The following is a 17,090-nucleotide window of genomic DNA, read 5'->3' on the forward strand; positions in this document are numbered from 1 at the left end:
TTGCGTACTGAATCATAGCACTAGTGTACTGGAACAGCCAATCAAAATCGTGTCCAACTTTATTCTCTTACTGCGCATCCACGTGAATGCTTCACCTTATATTTATTTATTTATCATGGCAATACGCGATACTGCGATGTAAAACCAAAGACACAAGGAAAAGCATAGGCAATAGGAATAAAAAAATAATAAATTTCAACCCATCAGACCATGTACACTAGAATGGACGTTTTCTGATAGATTGAAATCTTGTATTTCCTATTTTTATTGTCTATGCTTTTCAATGAGCGCATTCCAGTTGACAAAGCGGCTAGCCTGCTTGCTGAGCAAATAATTGATTGTTACTTATAGATCCAACCAATCCAATCATATTCACTCGCTCAGTAAACATGCCTCGCCGTTTTACCGTCTTGACTCGCCCATTGTGTTTCTAGCTTAACCATGCCCTGTGATCACCTTCTTCATGCTTTGTAACCTTTTACCATGGAATAGGAGATAATTTTTATTAAGAAAGACCCTGCGCACCCCCCCCCCCCCCCCCCACACACACACACACACACACACACACACACCAATAAAAGAAATAAGAAATTAGGAATAAAGAATGAACGATTTCAACCTGTTAGAAATGTATTCCGATGTATCCAATTTTTGATAGATTGAAATCTTTATTCCTTATGACCGCAGCACACTTGCATAACGCATAAAAAATCAACTAATTAGAAACCTTCTTTTCTTCCCATTTCATGAAAATTTTGATTGATTGATTCTTTTATTCACTATGGCTTAGTTCACGAATACGGTCAATGCGATGCTGCAAATGTTTTTTAATTGGTCAGTTTGTAAAATTTTTTCTTCTAATTGGTCAAATGCTTCAAAGCATTTGTAGCGAGACTGTGATCACAGCCTACATTGTGCACTTGATACTAACTAGTAATTTTCTGTTAAATTATTTTAATTTTAGCGTTGCAATTCAAAGAATGGTGTACTAAATTGGTACAATATGCAATCAAAATGATTAATTAAATACACATCTCATGTACACGATGCTTGTTTTCCTACTGGATTGCTAGCTGAATTAGAATCTTGACATTGTATTGGCTGTGATATTGACACTAACAATAGGGAAATAATTAGATTGTAGTACTTATAATACTGTCGCTCAGATCGTTCAGATCGCTCAATGAAAACGCGATCTACGTCAAAAAAGATGTCCACATGTGAGTCACAAATCCTTGGCATTGATTCTTGGAAACTGTTTGTGTTAGAAGCATATGTAATGATAATGTTGTGCTGTGTTTATCTAAAATAAACACTCATTTCTTTAAAAAATTAATATCGATTATGTTGAAAAGTGATTTCCGATCTGTCGATTCTGTCTCTGGAGTGCGTCGTAGATCGAATGAGACTCTTCAAAAATGGAATCGCAAAGTATCCAAGTTTCACATCATCCAGAGACCAAAGGTTTCGATTTGTCAGCTGGAAATACTTGGATATATCCGGAAAATTATCCAATTCGCCAGTACCAGTATAACATAGTTCAATCTGCTTTATATCGAAATACTATGGTCTGTTTACCCACTGGTAAAGAGATATTTCTTATTTTCTTGTCAGCGTTAAGTCTATTCATTTCTATAATGTATTTTTGTTTCCTCTTTCTTGAGTTTTTGCTTGTTTTTACTTGTTTTTTTATTTCTTAATAAATAGGTATTTTTATCTTCAATTTGTGACAGGTTTGGGAAAAACATTTATCGCTGCTGTTGTGATGTATAATTTTTGGAGATGGTATCCATCTGGAAAGATTATATTTCTTGCACCGACGAAACCTCTGGTTGCCCAGCAGATTAAGGCGTGCTATGAAATAATGGGGATTCCAAATGTCGATATGATAGAATTAACAGGTTTTAACATTCATTTATGTCATTTATGATATGCTTTTCAGTGAGAGACACAATACATAATACATTGATTATTTCATCTTTATTTGAGAAGAGACAAATAAAGAAATTAATGGATAAGATGAGAGAGAGAGAGAGAGAGAGAGAGAGAGAGAGAGAGAGAGAGAGAGAGGAAAGAAAATAGAAGGAAAAACTGGATAGAGCAACTTTAGGATACATTTCAGGAGATGTTATTAATTTATATCATTCTATTTTTATTGCTTATCAAATCAATGTAAAACAAGGATAGAATGATATAAATAGAACTAATAGTATTTTCCTGAATGTACTTTTAATGTTAACGCAATTAATTAGGTAAATAAAAAAGAGACGAGATAAAAAAGGACGAGTGAAGTTAAGACCATGTCCCTTTTTTGATAGTATACATGGTGAAATGAATAAATATTCTATTTGTTTAACATTGGCAAATAATAAGGATGTAATGATTTACTGTATTATATGGTTGTATTTCAAAATTAACTGCCAGCATTGAAAAATTAGTAATAGTACACATAATGTAAACTACAGATTTTCAGTATTGGCAATGAATTTTAGAACTCAGCCTAGGTAATTTGTGTCTCTGCTGGAAAGCATCTTTAATAATATATAAACTTATATATTTTGTACTACATATTATCATATAATCTAATAAAAATATGTTGTTTAACATACAGGTGCGGTAATTCAAAAGAATCGTGAAATAGCTTGGCTCAAGAAGAGAATAATATTTGCTACTCCTCAAGTATTTCATAATGATCTTGAGAGATCGATCATACCAAGTCATCTAATTAAGTGTGTTGTCATGGACGAAGCTCATAAAGCTCTGGGCAAGCATTCGTATTGTGAGGTAAAATAAAGGAATATAAGAGATATGGAATATGAAGGAATATAAGGAATTTTAGCTCGTATTATTTTGATTGATTTAATTTTTAATTTTTTAATCTTCAATCTCGATTTTTAATACATAATCTGATTTCGGCATTTTAAGACATTACTTAAATGATCTTGAAATAAGAACAGACTGTGAATACTGATTTTAAGAAAATTTATAACTTTTAGTGTGTCAGAATATTATCCACGCAGAATCAATACTTTAGAATATTAGCACTTTCTGCCACGCCTGGAAATAAACTAGATAATGTTCATGAAGTAAGTAAATTCAATGCTGTACATGTAAATAAATATTTAATGTTTTTGGAAATTTGAATTAGAATTTTAAGGAGTAATAAATAATTTTAATATTCTCTGATGAATATTTTATTGCGCATAGGTAATACAGAATTTAAATATCTCCCATTTAGAATTAAGAGATGAGAATTCAATCGATATAGTACCATATATTAATAAAAGAAAAGTAGATATTATTTTGGTACCTCTTAGCAATGAATTAGCTGCATTCAAAGAAAGGTATATTATTATTATGGATCGCCATGTAAAATTTCTTATGCAATGTAATGTATTACGAGGTCATACAGCAAACATATCTAAAGGAAGGGTAATTAAATTATATTTATAAATGTTTATGATTACTGGTATATTTATTTTAAATGTTCACTGTGTTTCTTAGGTATTCCATTTGTTGAGGGAATTTAAAACAAAGACAAATAAATCTGGAAATTATGGGCAAATCATGAAGACATTGAATATTTTGTTAACTATGTATCATGCTTATGAACTTATGATTAGGCATGGATTGCGTGCTTTTCGCAAATTTTATGAAAGTACATTATTTATAAAATTCATATTACAATTAATTTTATGAAAGACGCTACACCTCCCCCTCCCACACACACACACACACACACACACACACACACACACACACACACATACACACACACACACACTTTGTTAATTACATTTATCAAGCAAGAACGAAATTTTACTTTTAGCTCATTCTGATAAGTTTTGGATACACAATGAAAATCACTTACGAGATTTACTCCATGACATAGAAGCTTATCTTGGACCATTTCCGGAATTATATCCTAATGGAGACATATCTGAGGTTTGCAGAACCATCTCTTGATAATGGACTAAAAAAATTATATAATATACATGTAATATAGAAATAGTTATTTCAGATACCAGCAAATATTGTATTTGGACATAATAAATTTTACAAACTGAAAGAGTTGCTTGAACATCACTTTAATAATATCAATGATGATCGAAAGGACACAAGAGCTATAGTTTTCGTCGAAGTTTGTATATTAGACTTTCACAAACTATATATAACTATATATAACATTTGCTATTTATTTAAAATTTTTGTAAATTAATAATATAGAAAAGTGTAATTAATTTATATTTAGAAAATGTATTATAATTTTAATATATTGCTCTATAAATCTTCAGTACAGAGACATAGTCAATGAGGTTTATATTTTACTTTTGCAATCAAAACCGATAATTAGACCACAAATGTTTGTTGGCCAAGTTAGTCAAAAGCAAAAGCAACAAATAAAAGCGTTGGAAGATTTTCGAAGCAATCGTGTGAATGTGCTGATTTCTACAAGTATAGGTGCGTAAAAAATAGCAATATTAATCATTTTATATATTGTATTTGCATCTTCTATCTGTCCTTTTTAAGACATATTAATTTTTTTTATATTTTTAATATACGATGTAGGTGAAGAAGGATTAGATGTAGGGGAAGTAGATCTTATAATATGTTTTGATGTATCACAGCATTCTCCGATAAGATTGGTTCAAAGAATGGGCAGAACCGGACGTAAACGAGATGGTCATATAATTGTTCTTGTTACAGATGGGAAGGAACATGAGGTAATTGAAAATTTTGCAATATTTGTATGCAATACGCGCGCGCGCGTGTGTGCGTATGTGTGTGTGTGTGTGTGTGTGTACAGATCTGTAATAGTTGAAATTGGATTAAATGTTTAAATAATTTTCATGTGAATTTATATACTATATACATAGTAATTTGAATTGTGTGTCGAATTAGTTTTTCGGAATTGTAAACAATACAGCAATTGAATGTAATATCTTAACTTGAATTGATAAGCAATTTAATAATTTGATGCACATTTTCATGTAGCAGTTCAAGCAATCTTTATAAATCGTTTACTATTGTGCGTGCGTGCGTGCGTGCGTGCGTGCGTGCGTGCGTGCGTGCGTGTGTGCGTGTGTGCGTGTGTGCGTGTGCGCGCGCGCACTTTAACTGAAATCTAATTTAACTTTGCAGAATTTGAAGTCTACGCTTTCTAGAAAGGACTCTTTAAATAATAAAATATTAAACACAAGCAACATATTTTCCTCCTTGTACGATAATAATCCTAGAATGATACCAAATCAGTTTACTCCGGAATGCCACAAGATGCATATTATAGCATTACCAAAAACGCCAAATGAAAAAAATAAAAGAGGGAAGAAAAATATCAATAAAAAAAAGGAAGCATTTAACATGAAAGAAAGTGAGTTTTATGGGTAATTAATTTTTTAATTCTCCTTTTTGTTATCAATTGCTTTATATTTATCAGAACAGCAGATTTATTTTTTAATATTTCTTAAAAAATTATATTTGTTTGTTGGACAGCCTTATGTAAAAAAGGAAATCCAAGTCAGTCGTTGATAATGAGATTTCTTACTGATAAATGTAATGAACAGAATCGGGATAAGACATATAATATTCCTACTCAGTTAACAATGCAAAATAATAATACAATAAATCCTAATAATATCAAACTATTAACTGATGACAACGCGGGAATCGATTTCCTAACGTTATACACAGTAAAGAAATCGGAAGAAGAAATGTCTTCTGAAGTTGTTTCTAAAATGGATACAACTTATATTCCCGCACCAAAACCAATTGAAGATTTATTCAGTTTCGTAGTACCTGATGTAAAAGTTATTAATTTATCTTTTTTGACGGAAGATAATTTAACGCAATGTAAAAATTACGAAAATAATTTATCAATACAGTATAAAAATGAAAATGAGACTATTCATAACAATGATTATACTAACATCGATGATGGTAACTTTTGCACTGTCCGAAATGAGAAGAGTATTCACAACGATGAAATAAGATTTGAAGATATACTTGATGAAAGTTTCGATTCGAATGAAACAGTTTCATGTATAAACCAACGAATTACAGATATAGAGATAAATTCAAATAAAGTATCTATATCTGATACGAAAGAGAACAATGAAATTATAACTGACATAAGAACTGAATTTTCAACTAATACACTAGAAGACCTGGAACCTACTATATTTGAGAACATATTGAATGAATCATTTAGTTCTGTTGAAAACGATTTAAATGAAGAGGATGTATTTGAGAACATATTAAATAAATCATTTAGTTCAATAGAAGACGATTTAGAAAATAAGGATAATACAGCGTTACAAAAAGCGGAATCAAATCTTTCAAACATTTTCGCTAAAAATACAGGAGAAATTAATGTGTCGTATGAGCCTAACATTAATACTTTTCATAATGAAGATAATATTATTAAACCTAATCTATTAGCGTCTATGAAACTTGCTAAGTCGAATAAATTTGCACATTTTATTGATGAAATACAAGATGCTGATTTTAATAGTGATGTTGATATAAGCGAATTTATTAATTGTAACTCTAATAAAAATAATTCGATATGTAATTCCAAAACGGAAGAGAGTTTCTTATCTATAACTCAAGCTGTTGGTGAAATAGCACGAGTGAAAAGAAATTTGGCAACATCAAAACCTTCTGTAAATAAAGAAGAATCGATTAATAAAGACAGTAGTGGCTGGATTTCAGTCAATATTAAAAATGACATCAAAGCTGGGAAAAGCAATTCAAATTCGAGAACAGATAATGTTACATTATTAAATACTCATTGCAATTCCGCTGCTAAATCTACTACTATTAAACAAGATTTTGATTTCCTAGATTCTGACGAAGACTTCATGATTACGGAAGACAGTGCTAAACAATTTAATGAGCTTGAAAGTTGTTACTTTCGCAACTCATCGAAAAATTTGAAAGACGATATTAGATACACGCCTAGTACATCGAGAAACTCAGTAATTAGAAATGGCTGTTTTAAAGATACATCAAAAACCTTGAAAGTGAAAAACAGTTATTTTGATAATATCTTGAAAAATCTTAAACCATGTGATATATCAACACCAAAAAATAATAGACATTCAAAATTATCTTTAAAACGAAACAAAGCCCAGCAGGATTCGAATGTGATAAATTTAAGTTTCTTCAAAGCGCCTGATAAATATGTGAATAGTACAGCAGAAAAAAATATTTTAAAATCTAACTCTGATACGCCAAAGCGAATTTTTCCTTTGAATGAAAAAGTCGCAAAGAAAAGCAAGCATAAGCTTAACGATAAAAACAACGTCAAAAACGAGTTTATAGATGACGAAGTTGAAGTAGACTCTGATGTTAGTTCGGACGAGATCGTTACAGATAACGAGGATTTGGAGGATTTTGTGAGCTATACACAATTCTCACAGGAACAAGTCGATATGCATGCGCATTATCTGCAGACTGTTAAGAGTCCGATAAAGAAACCAGGCGCTTTTCATTTTAGGGAACCACGATCACCTAGTCTAAATACAGAGATCTATTCGCAGCAAGATCTTTCGTCGCAAATTCAAAACTCGTACCTTTATGTGCGTATATTAACGTATTAACTTTACCTTCGACTTGTACGAATAATCGATTCAATTTGTATATACGAAAATTTAATGAAATACTATTTAAATATTTATTTACTTATGATTTTAGGATTCGTTTTGCGTTGCGGAAGACGTAGAACCAAGCATACTCCATAATGATTTGTTATTAGATAAAATGGAAAGGAAATTGGAACAAAACAGACGAAAACGTCTCTGTTTTGATAAGAATATGAAATGTACTAAAAAGAAAAAGATGAATATTTTAAATTGCTCTGTGAGCAGCGAGGATGAGATCGAACAGCTACGTTTACAAGTGCAGGAAGACTGATTATAAGTTAACAATAATCCAGCTGTGATTTGTCGATATATAAGTTATGAAATGTAGTGAGAAATTTATTTTCATATGTACAGAATGTAAATACTCGTTAAAAATTCAAATGTACTTTTATACAACAACATTTTTGTAATAAAATTGTGTAAAGATCTATCTTTAATCAAATATAGAGTTTGATGAAGTGAGTTCACCCACTAAAAAAAATCTCCATTTAAAAAAGCCGTGAAAAATCGATGTGTTTGGAGTCAAAATTGCATCATTGTCACGAAGGGCGATTGCTGATAGAACATTAAAAATAATAGAAGTTTTCGACGTACGTTGAAGCTCGAGTTTTTTTAGAGAAATTTTCAAAAATTTTGATTTTTTCAAAACTAAAAAATTTCAAACTGGCATAGTTTTTATTCTATAAATCATAAAGTAAACGAATAAAAATTGAAATTTTTGCCTTGACACACTTGCGTGAAATTATTAAAAGCTATGTGACTTTTTCTTCAATTATTTATTAAATTATAATATATAAAATTTATGATTTCTCAAAAATGCTATTGTCTTGAAAAATTTCATTAAAAATTCTATCTATTAATAATTATAAATAACATTTTCTCATGACAAAATTTTCTTTCAATTTTTAGAAAATTTAAATCTTTCTTAATTTATTTTTAGTTTTAATTTTCATCCTTCAAATATTAATTGTTGTAAATATAAAATGTATTAAAAACCTCTTATTTTTATTTTTTTGAGCAAATTTATAAAAAAATCTACGCATAACGAACATTTTAAGACCTCACACGTGATGAAATTATTTTTTTTCAAAAAATGATCGGATTCAAAGACTGATTGGGTCGATTTTATATAGAATGTTTCTTGTACAGATATAATGTGCATGTATGTTATATTAAGTAATAAATTAAATTAAATAAATTAAATTGAAATTAATTCATAATATAATTATCTATTATATTATATTAAATAGTGAATCTTGCTAATCATTAGTGGACTATATAGAATAAAAATGCATAAAACCTAAAAAATCCGGATTTAAAAAAAATTGTTGGTTTTTTAAACTCGGATTTTTTTCAAATCCTAATCACATAACGCAATAATTTATAAGCGACAGCGCATCTCTGTATTCTGGAATTCTCTTGCATGAAATACTTGAGGAGCTTTCCAACGAGCGATACTATGTGACACAGTAATTATTAATTTAATTTTTACTGAACATTGATGAACAACAAGGATGTAATGATTCATTGTGTTACACTATGTCATCTTTGTCTCTTGTTGGAAAGCTCCCTTGATTTTCTCTCATCTACAATAGTATCGCAAGCTTACTGTCAATCTGATGCATCAATATTAAAATTGATGTTTCAAATTAGCTGTCACAACATGAGGCCTATTCATTTACTGAAAAATTTTCTAATGATACTTTTACCGTATCTTTTCTAATAGTAATATGCATCTTTACAGCTTATGTCCATTTAAGCTTTTACTGCGTATTGATTCATGATGATTATGTATTTATTAATGGTTGTGTTCAGCAGAAATTAGCGTTTCATGCTTAGATTAGATTATGTAATATTAGATTATGTAATATTCAAATGGATTATATAATATTCAGGTTTAAACGAATGGTAAAAAGAAGAATGATAAAAAATTTTTCAAATCAATAATTATGCATAAACGATTATATATTTTGTGCGTGCGTGCGGGCGTACGTGCGTGTATTCATATAATTCGAAAAAATGGAATAAATATTAATTCAATTTATTGTATTTATACATACATATTAAGTTGTCGATATATATTCGTTTAGCAATGCGGTGCAATATCATAAGATAAGACTAATGATATTAATTGCACAAATAATGTCGAAAAAAACGTTCTGATATTGTTAAGTTACAATTAATCTAGTTTTATTGTTAAAATAAATTTTATTGATTAGCATCATATTCCAAAGTATATACAACATATTCAATTATGATAAAAAAAATGTATTCGGGAATAAATTTTATGGTGTTTTTCACTTATCCATACAGTTGTTCAATATCCATATCTAGAGATAGTATAGCAATTGATACTTCATGATGATCCATGAATGAACATTAAATATTTTAATTAAATTTACATTAAATATTATTATTAATAGACACATATCTAAGATGAATTTATTGAACAGGTATTATCAAAAAGATAGAATGTTTCATAAATGAAAATGGATTGAAATAGATTTAGATTTTCGCTTTAGAAGTACGCTTCGTGAATATATTCATCACGAATTCATAATAATTATGTTGGCATGATTTTTCATAACGCAGCAATTTTGTCAGAATAAAATTTCTAAATAATATTTGTTAAAGATTAGAAAAATTCAATTTGAGATATAAATTTTTTATAATTATTTTTAAAAACGTTTGATTACTTAAAATGTTACCATGTTGATACGTGTATAATATTTCATGTTACAATATTTCTATGTTATAATTTAGAAATAATTATAAATTTTTGTATACGCATATACAATATGAATCAATTTAATTCTTTCATGTACAATCATATTGCTAAATGTTTTAAACATAATATTTTAAAATATTTTTATCAATTATTAAACGATTTTTTTCTAAATTTAATTTTGCAAATATGTACCGCTAGGATTCGCTATTATTTTGAAATAATTATTTTAAAATTAATTGTGTAAAAACATATCAATATTGTATAAAAGATAAATATTTCTAATTTTCCACATCTATTTTAATTGTGCAATGTTTATAGCATGAAATTTATTAAAAATATTATTTAGTTTATTCATATCGCTGTCGTATAGAATAATGTGACTAATGTAAACGCCATATTTATCTGGTAACATCAATGAATAGAATAGTGGCATACCGATGACACAGGACAGTCTGACAAGATACGAATATGATAAACCACAGGTACAGAATGCGCAAAGATTTCTTTTTAGATACGAAGATGAAACCATTAGAGCAAATGGATAGAAGACATATCAGTAAAGTTACGTTTGGTCAGGTAAATGAGAACACTGCAGGAATAGCTGATCCATTTGGACTAGTGTATCTAAAGACCTCAGCTAAAGGAGAAAACGGAGCCTCCTGGATGGAGCTCTACAGGGAGAAAACCCCCACAAGGATCTGATCGAGGAGGACCCTAAAGTTCTGTCTTACATGGCATTTCGGATCTCTCCTTTAAAAGGGACTCCTGAAGAAGGTTGATGAGGGCGGGCAATCTGGACGGACTAAGCCAATTTGTTCAGATTGAATCCCACACTACTCCTAAGTACGTACGAACCTGGAATGCTTTTGGAAATACCTCCCATTTGTACGGAAGAGCTTTGTACAAATGAGAAGTATATAAGAACTGAACGGCCAGTTCTCATGTTGCAGTTCCAAATTCTTGCTGAGTGATATTACTTCGATCAAGATCGTTGAACGAACAATATATCTCGTACGTACGAAATTCCATAAAACTAAATTAATAATTAAAGAGATAACAATTAAATAATTAAAGAAATAACGCACTGCAATTATAATTTAACATTAAATAATAATAATAAGTTATTATTAAGTATTTATTTATTTCTTCTTTTCAAGTAGATCTTGAAGCGCTTTTTCTAAGTTTCTCTGGTCCTACAAAGTGAGAAAAAATGGAATTTCCTGCAGTGATCATTTGTTTACTTGCTCTTGCATGTGTGCGAAATACTATGTCATATGTGAGCAGGCAGACCAGACAGATATCAACGACACAGGCGGCACCGGCGATACCGGCGGTACCGAATACAAATTATAACAATACTCAACTTCCTTATTCCTATCCTACTTATCCGATCTATTCGAGCAACGTGAATCAGATCGGGCAACCTGCCGCCCCAGTAACGAATGTGCCTCAGACTGTTACTACCACATCATCGCCTGACAACAGTACCAGCTTATTGGATACTTCCGTCAGTAAATCTTTCCTTCAGCATATCAGGATCTATGGCATTTATGTGTTGCAAGTGTTGATGACAGTTTTTCTCGGCGCATCTTTAATAAACTACATTTGTTTGCAATGGTCTATCTGCGAGAACGTCTTCGGAGAAAACAATTTTTGGAAAAATAACAAGGTAAAATAAAATATATTTATTTATTTTTTTCTTTTTGAATATGGATCTCGAAGCACTTTCAAAATTTGAATAATTATCACCCATCTTTATCGTAGCGGATAGATCCTGATAAGAGAGAATTTAATTTAAAAAAATAAATAAATTTAAAAAAATGTTAATCTTGAACCGAGAAGTTTTTGACTTTTTTTCAAAATATTATTGGTATTGGTTTACATGACATTTATTAAACAAATTTTTAGTGCGATTTTCTTTAAAGATGTATGTGTCACATTTTAAAGCATTATTAAAAATATAAAATTTTCATAAATTGTTCTATTTTTATTGGTTTAAATATTATTTTAAATGTTTTTGTTTGCCTTGATTTTTATGTCGTGTTTTATAGTATTTATAGTATTTATTTGCAAATTTGATGAAACATGTTCTTTAAAATATTTTTAACAAGTAAGAACCCAAATGAATTTTTTCACCAATATTTAATTTTATTATATGTAAAATTTGATTTAATTCTTAATATTTCTTCCTTCAAATTTGCAAGTAAGTATTATAAAATGATTTTACATGAAAATCAATATGATTAAAAAATCATGTAATTTTTAAACCAATAAAAGAATTACGATTAAGTTTTACATAGATAGTTAGCATCAACAATAGAACAATCTATGATATTTTTAATAATGCTTTGAGATGTGACTATCTTAAGTATAGTATATGAAATTTAAATTAATTTTTTTTTTCTAAAAACCACTTAATAACAAAAATAATACTAAAGTGTCTACCCAGCAAACGAGAATAAAATGAATTGAAATTTTTTTCTATCCGAATGCGTATTTTAAATAGCGAATACTTTTTTTGATTTCAATTGGATACAATTGGATTGAAAAACTGCATTTCCTATTCAAAATTTTGAATTGAACAGTATTCACAATGCACAGAAAAAGCTAATATTATTTTTAGATTTAGAAAGGCAGAGATGTGCTCCATGCAGTTTCTATAAATGAATAAAAATGCATTCAGGATTGAAAAGCATTCATTTTAACATTCGTGAATCAATATTTCTGAAAATCTGAATCCGTTTTAATTCATTTCAAACCATTCTCGTTTGCAGAGTATGAAAGAACAATGAGCTTAGGATGGTTGACAGTGCAACTAAATCTAAAAGTAATAATAATAATAATAATAAGAGCGTAATCAATGAATGTGTTTCATTTATGTTCCCGCAAATCTTCGATCAGAATTAATTAATTTTTATATTTCTTATGCCGTATATTTATATTTCGCTAATTCTATAGAATAATTCTTAATTCTAACGCATTATGAATAGACACATAATGTTAATTATTTTTATGAATAATGAATGAATGTGCATGTGTGAGCTTCGACGTTTATTTAGGGAGTTTTCTATTTAGGAGACACAAACACAGTGTGAGACACAGGAATATATAATGGTATTTAAAAGGGCTAATGTTGTTTAAAAGGGCTGCTGTATTGTTACAGCACTGAAATTTTTTATCTATTTTAAATAATTGATAGCCATGTATTTGATACTTCTTAATTCTAGCAACGAAACATAGTCATACACTGTGTGATACAGTTGACTTGTAGTTGAAACGGTGCTTAGTCTTTTTACTTTACCACCATAGAAATAAAGGAAAAGATTTTATACACGTATATCAAAATATTAATTATCGAATGAAATTTTGAAACTCAAAATATTACTCCTAGAAAAATAACGAAATGTAAAAATTTGATATCGTGAAGTGAAAATGACACAATTGAACAGTGTCGACTAAGTCATAAATGGAAAGCACGAAATCATACACTATTTTATATAGTGTTGTCTGTGTACGTTGCTAAAAAGCATTCTTTTTAATGTAAATTTATATCATGTTGTACCGTTGTTAGAAAATGATACACTGTGTTGAACACTATGTCACTTTGTATCGCCTGTGTCTCTTGCTGGAAAGCAAGCATCCCTTAAATAAACATCCCTTAAATAATTACCTATAGACTTAATGATTTGATTATTTGCACAGGCAAGACGTTTGAACCGTTCGTACGCGACATCGAATTACTTGGATGATATCAGCTCGGCAGTCTTCAAAGCAATAGACTACTATAATAAGCAATAAGATTAATAAGGGATTGAATAAAAATAAATAATACGAAAACTTTTTAATACTATTTGTATTTTTTAAATAAATGTATGTTTTATTTTTATTCTTTTACTATATTTTTTTTTGCATTTAACGTCTATTTTATTTATTATTATTTTGTATACTTTTTTTATAATCCTTTATATAATTTTTTAAATACTTTATGTAGTGTCTTTTTCTAGTGTCTTTTTATAGTGTCATGCGTATGTTTGTAATTGGCTTTTTCTATATTGCGAGGAAATTTTATACGTGTCAGACGATAATATTCGCATAATGATATATTTGTACACAAAACATTGTCAATATAAATGATATCAATATGAAGCATTTTTCGTTAATTTATCTATTTGATGGTGTCATCACGAATAAATATTTAATGTCTATAATTCCCGCATCCTGCATATGCTTACAAAGCATGATATCATTTTTAATTGTCGGGAATTTTTGTTTGTTTTAAAATCAATGCGGTTGTTTCCCATATTCACTTGAACATCGTCACGCTTGATCATGTTATCGAACAATCTCTCAAGTGATACAAAATTCTAGGTATTCCGAAGTCTCTCTTAGTAGAAATATTAACGTCATACATAAGTTATTGTTCTTTTTCTTTGGTTTTATAGATACAAAGGAGAACATTAAGGAGCAGCGCTGAAAATTAATTAGACATTTAATTAAGCAGTTAAATATCTATAATGGTTTAATGTTTTATTTTTATGATTTTGTTTTGATTCTTTTTTTTTTTTTAATGATTAACTTAATTGTATGCTGAGAAAGACTTAGCATAGTCGAAACATTTATGTATTAATTTATTATATTTTTTACATTTATTTGAGAGTAAATATATTTTCACTTTATCTAATTCTCAATTATCTTTCTGTAACTAGTTTACACGTAATCAGCTTGTTTAACTAATAGCTTAAATATTCACAAGTTAATACACGTTTTTTTTGCGAATATATTAAACGATGTCATTGTATTTTTTAAATGTATATTTGTAAATAAATATTTTTTAATTCCTTTACATTGATATTATATTTCTTAGTACACAGAAATTATCTGGGTGAAATTTAAAAAATAAACTCGGTTACTCTCAGTTTGATTGCGATTGCATTCCCATGTTTCCCCTGATTGCAGTCCCATTACAACAGGTTATTATTATTATTATATATATATTTAAATCTATTACTTAATTTTTTATTATTATTTATTGTTTTCAAAAATCTCTATTTTAGCAGTTCATTTTTATATATGTAATTGTAGAATTTAAAATTTCCTTTATCGCGAGATCTCATTTTCTCATTTTTACACGATTCCGCAGAAGTTGATAATATATATACATATGTATATATGCCAGTGTTATCAATAAATGTTAACAATACATTTTAGTATATACAAGAGAAGTTCGCTTCTGAGTCATGTTCACTGTTTCCTCCTCCTGTTGGTGCGATTTCCCCGCGCGACTCTCTGCGCTCGCGTGTTATTGCGTGTTACCACTACTCTTTCTCGCGGATGGGCTCTATAATCCATTGGATCGTCAGATGCTGACCGGTTTTGATCTGTACACTGGTCATATCGCAACCGGTCTGCTCACCGGGCGCATTATAAAGTAAAATCACGAAAATCACGTACGTTAATTCGTAAAGTTCTATCCGCAGAGGCTACAAGTCCTAACACAAGATTGCGTAGTGATTTATCGATCATGTGGCTCCAATTAAGTAAGTAATATATCTTCTTATTCATATTATATTAGGAGATTTTAGAAAACTATTCTTTCCAATTTTTTTCTGAAATTATTAAATGATAACAGAAATGTAATAATAAAGACCTATCTTGCTATTAATTGGACAATATTTGTCTAAATGCAGTATTTCAACTAATTCCCTAATTGAAATAATTATACTCTTCAAATTTATCGGATTCAAAAATTAAAAAATCTCTGCACCTTCGGTGCGCGATTGAAAAGTTTTTAAATAAGTTATGAAATTATTTTAATGTGCTGTTAAAAAAATCTACATTAAAAAATTAAATTCTCTCAGACGAAATTTTGCTGAAAAATGTGGAAGCTAAATATAAAAGTAAAGATAAAACAATGGGTTCGAGGGTCAACATTAAGATTCTTGAAATTGATTGAAATCTTTTTTTATAGATTACAAAAAATTGAAGGTGATTTTGTTTGTATAGAGGTTGCTGACCGCGAAAAATGCGGTTTCCGTGCGGATAAGCATTATTGTGGTCACTATTATCGATTCATATCTAGAAAATATGTATGTTGAAATTGTGAATTCTACAAAACACGAATTATATGTACAATACGCTTGAAACTAAAAATTTATTATTAGGCACATAATTATGTAAAATTCTTAGAAACTAATAAATTAAATAATATTTAAATATTGACAAGAGAATTATCAATGAAGAGGAATAACAAAAAAGTCATTGAATAATAAAGTAATTTAACATCAAAGAAAAACTTACAGACCCAGCAAAAACTTAAGGATATTTAATACCCAGTTTTTAAATAATAGAAATTTAATACAAATTTTAGGTTTTTCTATTATTACGTTTGAATATCTATGTTTAAGCATAATTCTTTATTGATTTAAAAGTTATTTAATTTTTTTGTTTGTCTCGATTCTTATATAAAATCGCGTTTTATAATATTTATATTTATTTACAATTTGATAAAGAAATAATATTAAGAATGAAATCCAATTTTACATATTAATAAAACATTAATAAAATTAATAAAATATTATTTGCACAAATAATAAATATTTGTGTAAAAGTTTAATTTAAACTAGTGAAATTGTTATCATCACCCTCAAAATATAATTGCGTTACCACAAATGTTACTTAAAAATAGTAAATATAATTGTTATTCATTCGAAAAAAGTAAC

General features: G+C 28.9%; 3 protein-coding genes across 4 annotated transcripts in view; all 3 read left to right on the plus strand.

The window, feature by feature from the left end:
* The first annotated feature begins 1,256 nt into the window (after positions 1-1,256).
* Positions 1,257-8,080, plus strand: LOC108694524 (Fanconi anemia group M protein). Of its 2 annotated transcripts, XM_018204096.1 has the most exons (14): positions 1,257-1,276; positions 1,356-1,584; positions 1,734-1,901; positions 2,612-2,784; positions 2,997-3,086; positions 3,208-3,432; positions 3,505-3,658; positions 3,830-3,945; positions 4,022-4,141; positions 4,296-4,461; positions 4,570-4,724; positions 5,143-5,371; positions 5,494-7,580; positions 7,696-8,080. In XM_018204096.1, the coding sequence occupies exons 2-14, from the start codon at positions 1,419-1,421 to the stop codon at positions 7,912-7,914; spliced, it is 4,068 nt and encodes a 1,355-aa protein (XP_018059585.1). In that variant the 5' UTR covers positions 1,257-1,276; positions 1,356-1,418; the 3' UTR covers positions 7,915-8,080. The 2 variants fall into 2 exon arrangements, with proteins under 2 accessions (XP_018059585.1, XP_018059584.1); XM_018204095.1 differs by lacking the exon at positions 1,257-1,276 and having other exon boundaries at positions 1,333-1,584.
* A 3,501-nt stretch (positions 8,081-11,581) lies between these two features.
* On the plus strand, positions 11,582-14,169 carry LOC108694216. Its single transcript, XM_018203585.1, has 2 exons — positions 11,582-12,040; positions 14,074-14,169. Exons 1-2 carry the CDS (start codon positions 11,582-11,584, stop codon positions 14,167-14,169), a joined length of 555 nt encoding a protein of 184 aa, XP_018059074.1.
* A 1,563-nt stretch (positions 14,170-15,732) lies between these two features.
* LOC108694255 overlaps positions 15,733-17,090 on the plus strand; it is a 15,271-nt gene continuing 13,913 nt past the window's right edge. The window contains exon 1 of the mRNA XM_018203626.1: positions 15,733-15,908. Coding sequence (XP_018059115.1) covers positions 15,893-15,908 — 16 coding nt within the window. The 5' untranslated portion in view covers positions 15,733-15,892. The remainder of the gene's footprint in view (positions 15,909-17,090) is intronic.

This window comes from Atta colombica, unplaced genomic scaffold, assembly GCF_001594045.1.
Source record: "Atta colombica isolate Treedump-2 unplaced genomic scaffold, Acol1.0 scaffold12, whole genome shotgun sequence".
NCBI lineage: Eukaryota > Metazoa > Arthropoda > Insecta > Hymenoptera > Formicidae > Atta > Atta colombica.